Here is a 13,132-nt window from a genome sequence, read left to right on the forward strand (position 1 = left end):
CAAGGGATCAATCCAAGAAGAAGATATAACAATTGTAAATATTTATGCACCCAACATAGGAGCACCTCAATACATAAGGCAAATGCTAACAGCCATAAAAGGGGAAATCAACAGTAACACAATCATAGTAGGGGACTTTAACACCCCATCTGTCACCAATGGAAAGATCATCCAAAATGAAAATAAATCAGGAAATCCAAGCTTTAAATGATACATTAAACAAGAGGGACTTAATTGATATTTATAGGATATTCCATCCAAAAACAACAGAATACACTTTCTTCTCAAGTGCTCATGGAACATTCTCCAGGATAGATCATATCTTGGGTCACAAATCAAGCCTTGGCAAATTTAAGAAAATTGAAATTGTATCAAGTATCTTTTCCGACCACAACGCTATGAGAATAGATATCAATTACCAAAAAATCTGTAAAAAATACAAACATATGGAGGCTAAACAATACACTACTAAATAACCAAGACATCACTGAAGAAATCAAACAGGAAATCAAAACATACCTAGAAACAAATGACAATGAAAACATGACGAACCAAAACCTATGGGATGCAGCAAGAGTAGTTCTAAGAGGGAAGTTTATAGCAATACAATCCTACCTCAAGAAACATCTCAAATAAACAACCCAAACTGACACCTAAAGCAATTAGAGAAAGCAGAAAAAAAAATCCCAAAGTTAGCAGAAGGAAAGAAATCATAAAGATCAGATCAGAAATAAATGAAAAAGAAATGAAGGAAATGATAGCAAAGATCAATAAAAGTAAAAGCTGGTTCTTTGAGAAGATAAACAAAATTGATAACACATTAGCCAGACTCATCAAGAAAAAAAGGGAGAAGACTCAAATCAATAGGACTAGAAATGAAAACGGAGAAGTATCAACTGACACTGCAGAAAAAACAAAGGATCATGAGAGATTACTACAAGCAACTATATGCCAATAAAATGGACAACCTGGAAGAAATGGACAAATTCTTAGAAAAGCACAACCTCCCGAGACTGAACCAGGAAGAAATAGAAAATATAAACAGACCAATCACAAGCACTGAAATTGAAACTGTGATTAAAAATTTTCCAAAAAACAAAAGCCCAGGACCAGATGGCTTTACAGGCGAATTCTGTCAAACATTTAGAGAAGAGCTAACACCTATCCTTCTCAAACTCTTCCAAAATAAAGCAGAGGGAGGAACACTCCCAAACTCATTCTATGAGGCCACTATCACCCTGATACCAAAACCAGACAAAGATGTCACAAAGAAAGAAAACTACAGGCCAATATCACTGATGAACATAGATGCAAAAATCCTCAACAAAATACCAGCAAACAGAATCCAACAGCACATTAAAAGGATCATACACCATGATCAAGTGGGGTTTATCCCAGGAATACAAGAATTCTTCAATATATGCAAACCAATCAATGTGATACACCATATTAACAAATTGAAGGAGAAAAACCATATGATCATCTCAATAGATGCAGAAAAAGCTTTTGACAGAATTCAACTCCCATTTATGATAAAGACCCTCCAGAAAGTAGGCATAGAGGGAACTTACCTCAAAATAATAAAGGCCATATATGACAAATCCACAGCCAACATCGTTCTCAATGGTGAAAAGCTGAAACCATTTCCACTAAGATCAGGAACAAGACAAGGTTGCCCACTCTCACCACTATTATTCAACATAGCTTTGGAAGTTTTAGTCTCAGCAATCAGAGAAGAAAAAGAAATAAAAGGAATCCAAATCGGAAAAGAAGAAGTAAAACTGTCACTGTTTGCAGATGACATGATACTATACATAGAGAATCCTAAAGATGCTACCAGAAAACTACTAGAGATAATCAATGAATTTGGTAAAGTAGCAGGATACAAAATTAATGCACAGAAATCTCTTGCATTCCTATACACTAATGATGAAAAATCTGAAAGAGAAATTAAGGAAACACTCCCATTTACCACTGCAACAAAATGAATAAATACCTAGGAATAAACCTACCTAAGGAGACAAAAGACCTGTATGCAGAAAACTATAAGACACTGATGAAAGAAATTAAAAGTGATACAAACAGATGGAGAGATATACCATGTTCTTGGATTGGAAGAATCAACATTGTGAAAATGACTATACTACCCAAAGCAATCTACAGATTCAGTGCAATCCCTATCAAACGACCACTGGCATTTTTCACAGAACTAGAACAAAAAATGTCACAATTTGTATGGAAACACAAAAGACCCGGAATAGCCAAAGCAATCTTGAGAAAGAAAAATGGAGCTGGAGGAATCAGGCTCCTGGACTTCAGAGTATACTACAAAGCTGCAGTAATCAGGACAGTATGGTACTGGCACAAAAACAGATATATAGGTCAATGGAACAGGATAGAAAACCCAGAGATAAACCCACGCACATATGGTCACCTTATCTTTGATACAGGAGGCAGGAATGGAGAAAACCCAGCCTCTTCAATAAGTGGTGCTGGGAAAACTGGACAGCTACATGTAAAAGAATGAAATTAGAACACTCCCTAACACCATACACAAAAATAAACTCAAAATGGATTAAAGACCTAAATGTAAGGCCAGACACTATAAAACCCTTAGAGGAAAACATAGGCAGAACACTCTATGACATAAACCACAGCAAGATCCTGTTTGACCCACCTCCTAGAGAAATGGAAATAAAAACAAAAATAAACAAATGGGACCTAATGAAACTTAAAAGCTTTTGCACAGCAAAGGAAACCATAAACAAGACATAAAGATAACCCTCAGAATGGGAGAAAATATTTGCAAATGAAGCAACTGACCAAGGACGAATCTCCAAAATATACAAGCAGCTCATGCAGCTCAATATCAAAAAAACAAACAACCCAATCCAAAAATGGGCAGAAGACCTACATCGACATTTCTCCAAAGAAGATGTACAGATTGCCAACAAATAGGTGAAAGGATGCTCAACATCACTGATCATTAGAGAAATGCAAATCAAAACTACAATGAGGTATCACCTCACACCAGTCAGAATGGCCATCATCAAAAAATCTAGAAACAATGAATGCTGGAGAGGGTGTGGAGGAAAGGGAACGCTCTTGCACTGTTGGTGGGAATGTAAATTGATACAGCCACTATGGAGAACAGTATGGAAGTTCTTTAATAAACTGCAAATAGAACTACCATATGACTCAACAATCCCACTACTGGGCATATACCCTGAGAAAACCATAATTCTAAAGAGACATGTACCACAATATTCACTGAAGCTCTATTTGCAATAGCCAGGACATGGAAGCAACCTAAGTGTACATCAACAGATGAATGGATAAAGAAGATGTGGCACATATATACAATGTAATATTACTCAGCCATAAAAAGAAATGAAATTCAGTTATTTGTAGTGAGGTGGATGGACCTAGAGACTGTCATACAAAGTGAAGTAAGTAAGAGAAAAACAAATACCATATGGTAACACATATATATGCTATGCAATGAAAAAAAAAAAAAGGTTCTGAAGAATCTAGGGGCAGGACAGGAATAAAGATGCAGACATAGAGTAAGGAGTTGCGGACACGGGGAGGGGGAAGGGCAAGCTGGGACGAAGTGAGAGAGTGGCATGGACATATATACACTACCAAATGTAAACTAGATATCTAGTGGGAAGCAGTTGCATAGCACAGGGAGATCAGCTTGGTGCTTTGTGTCCACCTAAAACGGTGGAATAGGGAGGGTGGGAGGGAGACGCAAGAGGGAGGGGATATGGGGATATATATATATACGTATAGCTGATTCACTTTGTTATACAGCAGCAACTAACACAACCATGCAAAGCAATTATACTCCAATAAAGATGTTAAAAAAAAATAAGAAAGAAAACTTATGGATTATGCAGCCAGAAAAAAAACATGGTTAAGATGGTAAATTTCATGTTCATGCATATTTTGTCATTATTGTTATGACATTCGGTTGTTATTTATCTTTTGAATTGAGTGAGTTTTTCACTCTCTTTCCTACTAGATTGTTCTGGCCTAACAAAGCAATATATTTTCTTAGTAAATCTCTAACACTTAGCATGGTTTCTTCCATACGGTATAGGTGTTTGATAAATATTTGCAGGCTGATCAAAAAATTATTAGTAAAAAGAGTCATACCTAATTTTATAGACTTTTCCACTTTTGTTCAGGAACATCTCAAATATGAAGCTATGAGGCACTGAGGTTAAAACTTTTAAATGCAAGCAAGCATATAAAAATATGAAACAGTATAAATATTGTAAGCCAAAAGATAGAAGACTAAAAAAAATATTGTAAGTCCTCAAAAGGCAAACATACTGTAGAGGTCATAATCACATATTTCAATGTAATTTAGAAGCAGATAATTCCAACTCACCTCTGTTCCCACAAAGAACTTGGTGCAGAAGTCATCTATTGGCTTGAGATGATTGCCCAACCCACCTTCCAGATTCTGGTATGGGTTCATTTCTCCTGCCTTCGTTGCTTTGCTTTGGGCTAACATTTTGTCTTTTGGAGGTGTATGGATAGAAGAAACACATATTTACAATGAAAGATCTTCTAAAATATAGTTAGTTTGTATTCTCTGTCCTTTGTCACACATATCCGCCCCATTTCCTCCCCAGTGTGGTGGGCATAAGTCCAAGCGTTTTTAAACTTCTAATTTAGCAGTAGGATGCCTTTTTCAAACCAAAGTTTGTGCAGACTCCCCTGCCTGTAAAACTGATCAAAGCTGCACTGCTCTTGTTGTAGTGTTTCATGGGTGGGAAAGGAAGATTCCTCTGTCCACTTTTCAGGGGCTCTAAAAGTTTCCATGGCACAGTTTGAAAACCACTTCTACATCATTTACATCATTTCAGAATTATTTACAGTATATTGGACACAAAATACTTCCTCTGCGTTAAATAACACCCTTGATTTTCTTAATAAGTCATTGGTATTTCTCTTGACTTGTTAACACCCTTGATATTATCTAATGAGAAACTCATGTCATTTTTATTCAGTTGGCATCATATAGCAATTTTTCAAATAATTCAAGGTTAGCCTTTCAAGTACCAAAAATTTTTTAACTTCTAAAAAATAAATCCATCTAAAATGTGTTACTTGTTTGTTATAAACACAGCACACGGAACACAATTTAATGTTTGCTGATTAGTTCAGGTTTATTATTTATGAACATCAATGATTGTGCTATATTACAGCTATCCATGCAAACAGTAAGAGCACAGCTAATCTGGGGGCTGAAACTCAAATGTTATCTGGAACTTCTTTCTTTTTAAAAGTATCTGATGTCAGTCAGATACTTTTGTTATCTAAAATTAATAAATGTTATTTGTTGATATCTAAAATTAATAAATGTTATTTGAAGCTTTGGAAAAGAGAGAAAAGCATTAATAAAATAACAAAAATCCTTCATTATCATGTTTCCCAGAGGTAACCACTATTAAAATATTGGTATATTTTTCCTTCTATTACTTTTTGGTGAATATATATAGACTATTTTTTAAGTGAGTATTCTAGCTTTTTATCCTGCTTTTCTATTCTCTTAAAGATATGTCTGGGGCATTTTCCCAAATCACTTATTTTTTTTTAAATGTGATATTAAGTTTCTGGGAAAGATCATAAAGAAATATAAGCTCGCAATACTTAACTCATCACACCTCCTTAATGCATCCTCTGGGTTGTATCAATCATGGGAAAATCAATTAACAAACATATACATGAAAACTAAAATAGGAGAAGAAAACTCCAGCTATACTAAAAATACACATTGCATTTCAAAAAACTTTTGAAAGTAATTCCAGGCAAAAGTAAAAGATAATGATCATGATTTAGTAGGTACAGTCAACCAACACTTCCTTTGTTTGGGATCTACACGTTCTGAGCAGTCCCTTTCATATTGGGTAAGACATTAAAAACAAGTACCAAAGTAAGCCAAACATGGAAGCTTTAAATAGCTGTATTATGAAGTATCATCAATATTTCAAGAAATAACTAGGCACATTCAATCACATTGTTCTTACTAAAAGATATTATTCATAATACATTTAGCAAGAGCAAAAAGGCATTTCATACCCATTTAATACATAAAATTAAAATCATTAAAATATTTATTTCAAATTCTTCACTCTCATTTTTACGTCTGTTTTTCTCTTTTTAAAATCATGTACATAAATATATTAGTAGAGTAGAACATGTGTATAATTCGTAAATAAATACATGTTCACTGGGGATATGTGCTCAAAAATGTTTCCTGAGGGGGTGCAAGATAGAAAGATTTGGAACCCTCTGGTCTAACAAGGGGAGCCAAGAGCCTGATCCAGGGGTCACTACTGATAATGAAAAGGAAAAGGCAAATGTGCAATGCATTATAAACAAAGACTTAATTACCCTGTGTGAGAGACTGGGCATGGCGGCCTCAGGAGAGAGGCAGGGATGACTCACGTTATGAGTTCTGTTCCAGACACATTGATGTTGTAGGATTAGGTTGGGTTCAATCCCAAGAGATGGTGAGAGGCGAGATTTAAGGATTCTCAGCAGAGGTGAGAGAATACACTGTGTTACCAAAGGGAGAGTGCATAACAAGGAAAGCACACAGCTGAAGTTAGAGTTTGAGGTATATTCATGATGAGAGGGCAGTAAGGTGAAACGGAGCCAGGAAAGAGGAAAGAAACTGAAGGAGGATCAGGAAAATCACAGAACCCAAGGTGGGAGCTCCAAGAAAAGGGGCTTAGTTGATAGAGTTTAATGTGATGGTCAAAGAGGATGAAGCCAGAGAAAAATGTTATCATCAACTGCATTTACTCAGACTTGACCAGAATAACTTGGATATTTATTCAATTCAATGTCATCCTCATGGGTCATGGATTTTCCATCACCAGGAATAGTAATAATAATAGCAGCTAACATTTACTGAGTGCTTACTACATGTCAGACACTAAACTGTGTGGGCTAAACCATTTCATTCAGTTCTCACAGTAACTCCTGAGGTGGTAAAGCATTAATCCTCCTCCCTGGGCGAGTAAACTGAGCCTCAGAGAGATTCAGTAGCTTGCCCAAGGGCTCACGCATGGTAGCTAACATTTATTGTGGGTTGATGATGGGCTGTTCTTAGAGCTTTACATGTAATAACTCATTTTATCTTCACAACACTCTAAGAGGTAGTTATCTTTATTATTTACTCCCCTTGTCTTCACCTCTCCCTTTTCAAACAGGTGGGGAAAAAAAAAAAGTAAGGCACAGAGAGATAAAGCCATTCGATCTGTTCAAATAATAAATTGTGGCTTTGTGATTTAAACCCAGACTCCAGAATCCACATCCTAAAGTATTCTGACACATTGCTTAGAAGAATATAATGGAGGCTTTGAAGAAAATTCCCAAAGAGGCATTCCAGAACCATTTAGAGCAAAGGTTTGTATGGAAACACAAAAGACCCCGAATAGCCAAAGCAATCTTGAGAAAGAAAAATGGAGCTGGAGGAATCAGGCTCCCAGACTTCTGACTACACAACAAAGCTACAGTAATCAAGACAGTATGGTACTGGCACAAAAACAGAAATATAGATCAATGTTACAGGATAGAAAGCCCAGTGATAAAACCACACACGTATGGTCACCTTATTTTTGATAAAGGAGGCAAGAATATATAATGGAAAAAAGACAGCCTCTTCAATAAGTGGTGCCAGGAAAACTGGCCAGCTACATGTAAAAGAATGAACTTAGAACACTCCCTAACACCATACACAAAAATAAACTCAAAATGGATTAAAGACCTAAATGTAAGGCCAGACACTATAAAACTCTTAGAGGAAAACATAGGCAGAACACTCTATGACATAAATCACAGCAAGATCCTTTTTGACCCACCTCCTAGAGAAATGGAAATAAAAACAAAAATAAACAAATGGGACCTAATGAAACTTAAAAGTTTTTGCACAGCAAAGGAAAACATAAACTAGACGAAAAGACAACCCTCAGAATGGGAGAAAATATTTGCAAACGAAGCAACTGACCAAGGATGAATCTCCAAAATATACAAGCAGCTCATGCAGCTCAATATCAAAAAAACAAACAACCCAATCCAAAAATGGGCAGAAGACCTAAATCGACATTTCTCCAAAGGAGATATACAGATTGCCAACATACAGGTGAAAGGATGCTCAACATCACTGATCATTAGAGAAATGCAAATCAAAACTACAATGAGGTATCACCTCACACCAGTCAGAATGGCCATCATCAAAAAATCTAGAAACAATAAATGCTGGAGAGGGTGTGGAGGAAAGGGAACCCTCTTGCACTGTTGTGGGAATGTAAATTGATACAGCCACTATGGAGAACAGTATGGAGGTTCCTTAAAAAACTAAAAATAGAACACCATACGACCCAGAAATCCCACTACTGGGCATATACCCTGAGAAAACCATAATTCAAAAAGAGACATGTACCACAATGTTCATTGAGGCTCTATTTACAGTAGCCAGGACATGGAAGCAACCTAAGTGTCCATTGACAGATGAATGGATAATGAAGATGTGACACATACAAACAATGGAATATTACTCAGCCATAAAAAGAAATGAAATTGAGTTATTTGTAGTGAGGTGGATGGACCTAGAGTCTGTCATACAGAGTGAAGTAAGTCAGAAAGAGAAAAACAAATACCATATGCTGACACATATATATGGAATTAAAAAAAAAAAAGGTTCTGAAGAAACTAGGGGCAGGAATAAAGACGCAGACATAGAGAATGGAGTTGAGGACACAGGGAGGGGGAAAGGTAAGCTGGGACAAAGTGAGAGAGTGGCATGGACATATATACACTACCAAATGTAAACTAGATATCTAGTGGGAAGCAGCCGCATAGCACAGGGAGATCAGCTCAGGGCTTTGTGACCACCTAGAGGGGTGGGATAGAAAGGATGGGAGGGAGACCCAAGAGGGAGGAGATATGGGGATATATCTATATGTATAGCTGATTCACTTTGTTATAAAGCAGAAACTAATACACCATTGTAAAGCAATTATACTCCAATAAAGATGTTAAAAAAAAAAAAGAATAAGTATAGAACTTCTTAAAGTGACTACTTACACAGGCACTGATTTTTATGGATCTAACATTTCAAAGGAAATGTTAAGAGAATAACACAACAACTTAAAAGAGTGTAAATCACAGACTGGGAGAAAATATTTGCAAATCATATTTGATAAAGAACTAGTATGTAGATTATATTAAGAACTCTTAAGATGTAATAATAAGAAAACAAACAACACAAGTAAAAAATGGACAAAAGATGTGGACACTTTACCAAGGAAGATATACAGGTGGCAACCAAATACATGAAAATATGTTCAACATCTTTAGCCATTAGGTAATCATGAGTAAGATAATCAGTACACACATTTTATTTTATTTTATTAATTTATTTATTTGGCTGTGCCACGTGGCATACGAGATCTTAGTTCCCCGACCAGGGATTGAACTTGTGCCCCCTGCAGTGGAAGCACGGAGTCTTAACCACTGGACCGCCAGGGAAGTTCCAGTACACACATTTTAGAATGGTTAAATTAAAAGGGCTAGTCACACCAATTGCTTGTGAGGATGTGGAAAAACAGGAACTCTCATATACTGCCAGGGGAATGTAAAATGGTACAACCACTTTGGAAAACACTGACAGTTTCTTTAAAAAGTTAAACATACACCTGCCATATGATCTAATCAGTCTCTTCCTAGGTATTTACCCAAGACAAATGAAAGCATATGTTCATACAAAGACTTGTATATGAACACTCATAGAAGCTTTATTTATAATAGCCCTAAGCTGAAAACAACCCAAATGTCCATCAACAGGGGAACAGATAAACATCTGTGGTATATCCATACAATGAAATACTACTCTGGAATAAAAAGGAATAAACTATTGATACACACAACAACATGGATGAATCCCAAAATAATTAGTTGATTGAAAGAAAGACAGACAAAAAAGTGTAACTGTGTGATTTACATAAAATTCTAGCAAATGCAAACTGTTATATAGTGACAGAATCAGTGTTGGCTTGAGGGTGGAGGTAGGGGAGGTCCTGGAGGAAGGGACTGCAAAGGGAATCCCTATAAGAGTTAACTTTTGGGAGTGATGGCTATGTTCATTATCTTCATTATAGTGATGGTTTCATGGGTTTTTAATATGTAAGAACTTATCAAATTGAACATTTTAAAATGTGCATTTTATGGTATGTTGATTACACCTCAATAAAGTTGTTAAAAGTAAGGAAAAAAACCCCACACTTTAAAAGATTTAATGGTATCCTTACTATAAATTGGATAAAAGCACTGACATCCTCATGACCACCTTTTTTCATTAGGTTAAAAAAGGACATTGATAACTTTTTATAAGTTACAGTCTTGATTTCCTAGATTATAAATTGATAACGAAAATTCCCAGCTTGCAGGACTGTTCTGATTACCAACGTCTATTTTACTCACCATTGCACCCCCAGTGCCTAGCATAAAATAAACACTTCATAAATATTTATTAAATGAATAAAAGCATGTGCAATATTAGAGCACTACTTGACCCTTGGTTGGAATTCAATACATGGTAACCAATAATCGAATACAAGAGGAGGAGTAGGAGAAGGAGGAAACTCTCCTTACTCACTCTCTAGAATGAAGGGGGCCCGAATACATAAAACACATGGAATGTTTTAATATTGCTTTGAAAATGTCTATAAAAATTCAGTGATTCCATTTTTTTAGCATGAGGTCTTGGGTTGTATCTATGAAACACACAGCTTCAAAGTGAATTTTGCCCAAGCTGGGTATTAGTTATATAATATGTTTTTCTTAGATGTCCTATTATTTAACTGAACATTGAACAATTTATAAATGTAAATCCTTTTGATAAGGCAAATGTTTGGAAAATACTTCAGTTGCTAGTGATTCTTGTACATTTTCATTATGCATTGCTCTCCAGGTGGGATATTAATCCACAACTTTATTCGAACAATTTTGACAGCTCATATTACTTCAATTACTTCAACAAAGGTGTATAGGTTGAGATATATTTAAAAGTCAAGGGGCTTCCCTGGTGGCGCAGTGGTTAAGAATCCGCCTGCCAATGCAGGGGACATGGGTTTGAGCCCTGGTCCAGGAAGATCCCACATGCCGCGGAGCAGCTAAGCCCGTGTGCCACAACTACTGAGCCTCCGCTTTAGAGCCCACGAGCCGCAACTACTGAAGCCTGTGCTCTTAGAGCCTGTGCTCCACAACAAGAGAAGCCATGGCAATGAGAAGCCCGCGCACTGCAACGAAGAGTAGCCCCTGAGTAGCCCCTGCTCGTTACAACTAAAGAAAGCCCGCGTGCAGCAACGAAGACCCAACACAGCCAAAAAAAAAAAAAAAGTCAATTGTTCTTTCTTTCCTCAGTTTTCTCATGGTGCTGTATAAATATTAATTTTTCTATTCTATTCTGATTGAGAATGGTAATTTGTTTCTGAGCACTTCATAACTTAGTTTGCTAGATTTGAGATGCATTCCATTCTGTAGAATTATTCTTGACCACATACATATTCATTAAGTGAGCTTCGTTAGTTAAATTTTTTAGTGTAATGAATTTTCAAAAATATATGAATGTGCTCAATAACTGTGAAACTGAATTGAACTGAGTTCTGTCAAGTCTTTTGGTGTGTATAGGCAGTTTTAGTGTGTTGGCTATAGCGATTACAGCCTTTGTAAAGTTCCATATTGGAGGGTTTGCTTTTCTGTATTTTTTTTTTTTAAATTAGACTATCCTAGCAAGTACTCACCTTAGACATAAGGAACTACTAACACCCGAACTTCATTAAATGCCTTTTTAATAAGCAAAGGCAGTTACCTTGTGCTTTGTAAAGAAGACTGTCTTCACTCAGGCTTAACTTGGTTGGGCAGTGGTCTAAAGTTGTTTCACCTTTAGACAGCCTTATCTTTTGAGAGAACATACAAGAAAGATTATTTCCTTATATCCTTAAATTATCCATGGCTGGTTTATTCTTGCTTCTCCCTTCTGCCCCCAGATCTCTATGTCCCTACTTCCCTCTCCTTCTCCCTTCTTCATTCTCCCTCAGATTCTGGTTACTTTTGCCCAATGGCAGGCACCTAAACCACAGTTTCTAAAACCAGGCTACTGAGGGGAGCTTGTCTGGGGGCTCATTTCCAAATCCCAAAGTCTCATGTGTTGTTAAGCTTCTGAAAATGTTTTGTCTTCTCTTCCATAAAATCTCATTGTTGGTTTTAATATAAAATAATGGCCTATTCCCCTGTTCCCTAAATCTTTTAGTTAAACAAAGCTCCAAACTGTTGTGCAGGGACCTTGCATTCCCCTGGAACTGTCAAGTCCCTTCAGGGACACACATGCCCCTGAGTTCCAGGATGGCCTGAGTCTGCTCCAGAATGGGAAACTGTCACACTTTACATTTTCCCCTCATGTCTCCCTCCCCACTTTTCTCCAACAGGATGTTTGTCCACATGCTATACAATTATTCTCAGGTGAATTTTTGTTTGCTTGTTTCTTTTAAAACTATCTACAGCTCAGTAAATCCTACCCTAGAAAATTTCTAATCCTCTCTATTTAATTTCTAATCCTAGTTACTTCAGGAATATTCTCACCCCTCTGTGCTCTCTCTTCCACCGGGAGCAAATACATGATAATGTAATTCTAGTGATACTTGTAAATCAGAGGAAAAGAAAAATATTAAGTTTGGAATTAGAATTAAACATTCCAAAGAAAAAGAGCCATCAATGTCAGAAGTTCATTCATACTTTTCACATACTTCCCATCCACAGCCTTATCTTTCTTAAATTAAAACTACTTTTCTTCAAGCTCTGCCACTGAAGATAACTACAAATAATTTCTCTTTCAATTACTTTCAGTTTTATTTGTTCATAGGTATTACAATACAATTCTACTATTGATATGCAAAATACGTAGAATTTTGGCTACAGGAGGGGTAAAATTAGCTTTCCCAGGCTAACCTAAGAGCCTACCAATTTTTAAGCAACTGCTATGCAAATGAATAATTATTACACAAGCCATTGGTAAGTTATGGCTTGCTTATACATGAACAAATATCAA

General features: G+C 36.4%; 1 protein-coding gene across 3 annotated transcripts in view; it reads right to left on the reverse strand.

Annotated features, from left to right (window-relative positions):
* The window catches only part of DNAI3 (dynein axonemal intermediate chain 3), a 101,042-nt gene that overhangs the window by 21,794 nt on the left and 66,116 nt on the right, over nucleotides 1–13,132 (reverse strand). For all 3 annotated transcript variants that reach the window (XM_082410090.1, XM_082410089.1, XM_082410091.1), the window contains 2 exons: nucleotides 11,897–11,984; nucleotides 4,400–4,530 (listed from right to left, as the gene is read on the reverse strand). In XM_082410090.1, coding sequence (XP_082266216.1) covers nucleotides 4,400–4,530; nucleotides 11,897–11,984 — 219 coding nt within the window. The remainder of the gene's footprint in view (nucleotides 1–4,399; nucleotides 4,531–11,896; nucleotides 11,985–13,132) is intronic.

Source organism: Balaenoptera physalus (genome assembly GCF_965194825.1).
Source record: "Balaenoptera physalus genome assembly, chromosome: 1".
Classification (NCBI taxonomy): Eukaryota; Metazoa; Chordata; class Mammalia; order Artiodactyla; family Balaenopteridae; genus Balaenoptera; species Balaenoptera physalus.